At 43.6% G+C, this 6266-nt stretch overlaps 1 protein-coding gene across 1 annotated transcript in view; it reads right to left on the minus strand.

Annotated features, from left to right (window-relative positions):
* Nucleotides 1–6: 6 nt before the first annotated feature.
* Nucleotides 7–6266, minus strand: part of sema4gb (sema domain, immunoglobulin domain (Ig), transmembrane domain (TM) and short cytoplasmic domain, (semaphorin) 4Gb) — a 57268-nt gene continuing 51008 nt past the window's right edge. Inside the window, exons 14-15 of the mRNA XM_050059813.1 lie at nucleotides 3379–3440; nucleotides 7–2782 (exon numbers count right to left, since the gene is read on the minus strand). Coding sequence (XP_049915770.1) covers nucleotides 1812–2782; nucleotides 3379–3440 — 1033 coding nt within the window. The 3' untranslated portion in view covers nucleotides 7–1811. The remainder of the gene's footprint in view (nucleotides 2783–3378; nucleotides 3441–6266) is intronic.

Genomic DNA, 6266 nt, shown 5'->3' on the forward strand with positions numbered 1-6266 from the left:
AAAATGCTTCAAAATGGCTAAAATGCGACCGATCGCTGTGGCTCCCCCTGTGGACCAATGTTTGTTTCTTTTTCTAATTTTTGGTATGACTAAGTCATGGTATGGTATGCTGTACATAATCACGGAAACTGTCAGTGTGTCATTCTGTCAGTCAGTCATTCTGTCTGTCCCACGTTTTTCTACTCACTGACGTGATCAATCTATGTGAAATTGCACATAGGCATTGAGGACTGGCATAGGTAGAAGGTGACAAAGCTACCAATGGGTGTGGACTAGTTATTATTATCTTATATCATGATAAAAGGGATAACACACGTTGTGCACAGATATAAATACAGGTATTAGAACAAGTAATATAACCATCCCCACATATTGCAATACTTGGTGTACCTAAGATTGACAAAAATATATCCATAAAGCAAGCAAATGTAACCTCATTAACCTCTTTAATAACCTGTCAGGAAATTTAGAGGAAACTGCTGCCCCCGTCACCTGTTTCATGGCTGCATTATACAATGTCTTTTGTGGAGTTGGAATGGATAACATATTCCATAAAGGGTTCGACAGCCAAATTTTATAGTAACTGGCAACTCCTGATCAATTATGTTAAGAGCCTGACCTCCCTTTCCCCAGAATGACAACCAGGGTGAGATGATTAATACAATGTAGTCATTGAATCCTCCATTCTAACAGACATTTGAAAATCTCCCAACTGCTTTTTATGCATGGCAATGACTCATACACACTCTCCTTTCTCTATTTTTCCCTTCTCCTTGACACTGATGTTCTTAACTTATCATTCTTATTATTTACTGCTGTGTGTTTTTATTGTCACTGTTGTCATCCTAAATTTTCAACCTTGGATGAGGAGCTCAAAAATCCTGGAGGTGGGGGAGCAACTCGTGTCACTGTATGGTTTTGTGACGACTCCTAAAATACTAATAAAGATATGTTCATTAAAAAAAAGTTATGATAAGTCTTCTAGTAGTCCTTGAGTTTGGTAGATTTGTGTGTTTGTGGGTGGAGACTGGAGGGTCAGCTCTGAAGTCACACATGGGAGTGGGGTCGAAAGGGGATGTCTCCTCATTAGCCACTGACGGGACACACCTGGAGGTGGGATGTCAGCCAATTCATCCCAAAAGGATGCATTTTTTTTGCCCATAAAAGAACCTTAATTGCCAACATCTGCCCAAAGTCAGAGGGGGCCTCACAGCCGAAACAGCTACTTTGCACGGTGAGTCCAGTCCTTCATCTACCTGCTTTCTCTTAGACCAGTGAAGGAACATCCTCATGTCAAATTTGCAACATGCAGGGAAATGCTTTCAGGTTGAAGTGTAGTCAAATGCCCAATAGACAGATTTTGGGTGGAGCATCACATTTTGCTCTATAGACTGCAATCATTACGCAGCTCTAAAAACTTCCTGAACACTTCCACAGTCATTAATACGTGATCACCTCCTGGCCTGACTTATATTTGTGTCCCACTTTGCACCTTTGTGTCATTTGACCACCATCTTTAATCACAGGCCTCCAGAGAGTCTACAGTGCAGTCCATGGTCACATTTTCACAGCTCCACCTTTTCAAAGAGCAATCTCTGCTTAGTGTAGTCTGTTAGTGAAGTGAAATCATGGGCCATTTAGTCATGGGAGACACAAGAGGCTTCACATTTCAGATCAGGTGAGGACACGACCTGCAGGTACTCTGACACTGGGTAAATAACAGCAGCGTTTGATACAACAGTCAGTTCTCCCCACAACTAACCGTCGGGGTCAAAAAATAAATAACTGCGACAAAGACTGAGAGGGGCGTCCTAGATGGAGCTCTCGTCAGGCTGCAGGTCCAGCTGTGTGTGTTTCCTCTGCTCCAGGATCCTGTTGAGCTCCTCTGTAAAGGAGTGGTAGAGCGGCGACATGCCGTCGTGGTCGGCCTGCCTCAGCAGCACGTAGCTGTTCCCGTTCATCTTCCTCAGCACACTGGGTAGAGTCGCCGACAGCCCGTTGGCGTAGTCCATGTTGGGCAGCGGCGGTGGCATAGGAAGAGGAGGGGCTGGGGGAGGTGTTCTGCACGGAGAGAACTGGCCTTCACCTGGAACTATCTGGAGGAAGCCATCACCCATGTCCCCAAAGGTCGGCACCGAGATGGAGCGGCGACCCTGGCGGCCGTTGCAGTGGCTGGAGATGGTTTTAAGCTCAAGAAGGGAGCTCCTTTTTCTCTCAGACGCCCCCAGGACCTGCAGCCCCTGCTGGGAGAACTTACGGTCGTGAGAGGCCCGCCTTGTGCAGAAGCTCACATAAAGCAGCACCACAGTCAACACCAAGCAAAGCCCCCCGAGAACCGCCACCAGGGAGATGTACACGGCCTCCATGTGTCTGTAGGTCTGGAACTCAGCTCCTGGAGGCAGCGGGGCGGGAGGTGAGGGCAGAGGCTGCTCAGTGGGGCTGCTGGTGGTGGAGAAAACAGTCGGGCTGGAAACTGTAGTGGGATCAGTCGAGTCCGTGGGCTCCACGGGGAAGTAGGAGTCCGTGTGCACCCTGACTGTGTACAGATAAACCAGGACTGAGACGGAGTTCTCCACAGCAAAGCAGCGATAGGACCCGCTCTGCTGGGCACGAGCTCCGATTATGAGGAGGCCATCTGTGCCGATGCGGTAGCCTGAATTGAGGCCATATCCCTGGAGCTCTTTGCCGTTTAGCGTCCAGCGTGGAGTTGCCAGGTTGGAGCGCAGTTCGCACTGGAGCAGCACATCGTCACCCGACATCACAGACCTCCTCCGATGGACCACTGAAAGAGAGGACAAGAGGCAGGGATAAAACCAGAGTGAGATAAGGGGGTGGAGAATCTGAGAGAGGCGGCATAACAAAACCACAGCAGGACGGAGACATGAATATAGAACGAGATGTTCGGTCACCGAGGTCACGTTTTCAAAGTGCAGGTGAGCAACCTGTGCGGCTCAACCTTTCAGCATCACTTTCCATCACATTTCATAAGCCTCTTTAAATGTAGCGAGCCCTGCAATGCAGCCAGCCTGACCGCCTGACCTCCAGCAAGAGAGGAACTGATTAAAATGTGTACGCCGGGACCTCAGGGGATGGGTAAGGAGCATGCACCTAATGAAATCCCTTAATAGCTGCTAAATGCTTGAGTTTTCAGGCAGAGAAAAGAAATGTTAGACTTTTTCACCTCATAATCTGTGTGTGTGTGTGTGTGTGTGTGTGTGTGTGTGTGTGTGTGTGTGTGTGTGTGCGTGTGTGTGTGTGAGAGAGAGAGAGAGTCAGGCAAACTAATCAAGGGGAATGAATGTGAGGTAAAATAAAGTATTAAAGTTTCTCAAAATTAAAAGTACGTGCATGTGTGTGTATGTGAATTGTAGCACATACCATTTCCTGAATTCTCCTTGCAGCCCCTGACTCCTTTCAAGATATCCTGGGTTAGATTTGACCTGAAAGAATAAGATGAAAAATTAGCGTTTAACCAGGAAAGCCTCACTGAGATTAAAAAACGTTCTTTCAAGTGAGTCACAAGGTTATTATACTCGACTAAAACTAACTTAAAACTAAAACTAGGTGTTAAAAAAAACATTTAAGTTGTTAAAAAATGTTCAAGTGTAGAAATGGAGCATAATATAATAAGTATGTTTTCATCATACTTATTATGAAGTAGCCCAGAGCGGACAAACCAAACACTGGCTCTAGATAGGACCATTCATGATCTCATGTCGGACACCGTAATTTGCAGCCCCTCTACAAAAAGTGTCAGAAAAACAGTTTTTTCTTTACAAACCTTTTTTTTTTAAATCATGAAACAGTGTTTTTACTGGTTTTAATCACCTGGGGTCTAATAAAACATTGCCTACGCACAAAATGAGGCCTGAAAGAGGCGTACGCCACTTCCCACGGAAAAGTTGTGATCTTGTTGAGAGAAACTTTGACCCATGCTTACGAACATTTTGGACGCAGATAGTGAGGTGGAAGCCTGATTGTAGAAACTGTCAGATATATATATTTTTTTGTGGATCTGGCAAGGACTGGAGAGGAGAGACGGTGTTTTATACTGCAGGGTTGATTACTGGATGGTTCTCAGGTGAGCAGCAGAGACCAGGTGAGTTGAATGAATGTAATCAGGAACACAGGAGAGTGAGGGAGTTGCCACACCCACAGCACAGACACAGAAAGAGACAGAAATCCAGCCAGGACTGTGACATATTTTTAGTATGGATCCTACGCCCTGTTTTATAAATGAGACCCCAGGTCCATTTGTTTTGGAGATGAAGAGACCTCTGCGGATAATTCATCTCCTGTTAAAAACCACCTGAGTCTGGGTCGTAAGTTATCAGAGAAAAACGGTGAGCACACAATAGCAGGGCTAACAGCCCAACTCAGACATGCCAAACAGTGTCAGAGAAACACTAAATTGTAACGTGAAACTACTTTATCCAGTGTTTTCACTGGTTTAATCACCTTGGTGATTTGAAGAGGAAGAGACCTCTGTGGACAATTCAGCTCCCGGTAAAAACCTCCTGAACAATGAACACTGAAGGAATCCTAACAGGGAGAAGTTTCAGCATGTTGCAATCCACAATCCTCACCACTAGATGCCACTAAATCTCACACACTGCTCCTTTAATTTGGTTTCAAGTTGTCAACACAACAAGCACGAGGAGGCATTGGTGAATACGCTTATTGAATCTGGTATGCAAACATGACTGAGAGTGAATTGCCTTCACAAAGTGTTGTGTTTAAACTGTAATACCTATTCTGAACTTGTTAAATCTTGCCCCTGACAGACACCCGCCATATCATTATTTAAAAAACTAACACTGAAACTCATAAAAACTACACATTAAAACGAAAACTAAATGAAAACGAAAAAACTTGCACTGGAAACTAAAACTAATCTGAAGTGAAAACAAAAATTAAAAACAAAAAAATGAAAAATACAAGACTATAACAACTCTAGTGAGTCATAGCAATAACGAGTTGCAGACAAACAACAGAGGAAAGAAAACACTACATATGTCAGAATTAAACAGAAATGTCATTATAAAATCACAAAATGAAATTCCTGCAATCAAGTTTCCATCCTGAAAACAACCTTCACGGCACTTAAGCTGTCTACACCCAGAAAAAAGACGCATCCACAACGAAAACTTAATGAGGCACAATACAATCAAGATTCAAAAATACTCCAAAACATCTGCAGCCAGGAGAGACAACACACAGTTGCTGCAGCCATTCACAAAGAGAAAGCAAATTTAGATCTGCAGCAGGCAGATTTAGCAGTGTATATATATACATGTTTGTTTTTTACCCTGTACAGTGCAGAATAGCAGAAGTTAGGAAAAATCCTTCCCTCTACCTCCATCTTTGTAACCCAACAACCTCCTTTAAATCAAAAGTGGACATTGTGCCACATTAACCAGAGAAATGTAAGTAAAATCTCCCTCTGACATTTACTTGTTTCTGCAGCTTTCTCCAAACGTGATGCTGCCCACCAAACAAATCCACAGGAGAGGCTGATGTGTCTGCCGCCGTAATGGAGATTAAGATGTCTGCTACTCACTCATGCAGAGTGAATGAAGAGAGGTGCACACCCAGCAGAAGAGTGAGCCAAAGTAATGTGTATGTACTGGTGTGTGTGTGTGTGTGTGTGTGTGTGTGTGTGTGTGTGTGTGTGTGTGTGTGCTTTGTTTGGAAAAGTTTTATTATATGCATTGGTTTATGTAAATGTAAGTCTGTCCAGCTGAATCCAATCACATCCAGTATTTGCAACACTGGTTTCATTTTACAGGATTCATCTAATATCTAAGCTGTGATGGAATGTAACTTAGCACGTTTACTCAAGTAGTACTGACACGTATAAATTTGAGGTACTTTATTTAGCATTTCAATGCTACTTTATACTTTAATATTGTACTTTTGCAGCACGGTATCTATTTCCGAGCTAAAGTTACTAGTAACTTAATAAATTAAGATTTTATATAGAAAATATGTTAAAAACTTAAAATATGATAACGTACCTCTACTTTTGACACTGTGCAGATAGTTCTTACATACACTCACCAGCCACTTTATAAGGTACACCTTGCTAGTACCGTGTTGGACCCTGTTTTTAATTCTTGGTGTCATAGATTCAACAAGGTGCTGGAAACATTCCTCAGAGATTTTGGTCCATATTGACATGATGACATCACACAGTTGCTGCAGATTTGTCGGCTGCACATCCATGATGAGAATCTCCCGTTCCACCACATCCCAAAGGTGCTCTA

Source organism: Epinephelus moara, chromosome 13 (assembly GCF_006386435.1).
Source record: "Epinephelus moara isolate mb chromosome 13, YSFRI_EMoa_1.0, whole genome shotgun sequence".
Lineage (NCBI taxonomy): Eukaryota > Metazoa > Chordata > Actinopteri > Perciformes > Serranidae > Epinephelus > Epinephelus moara.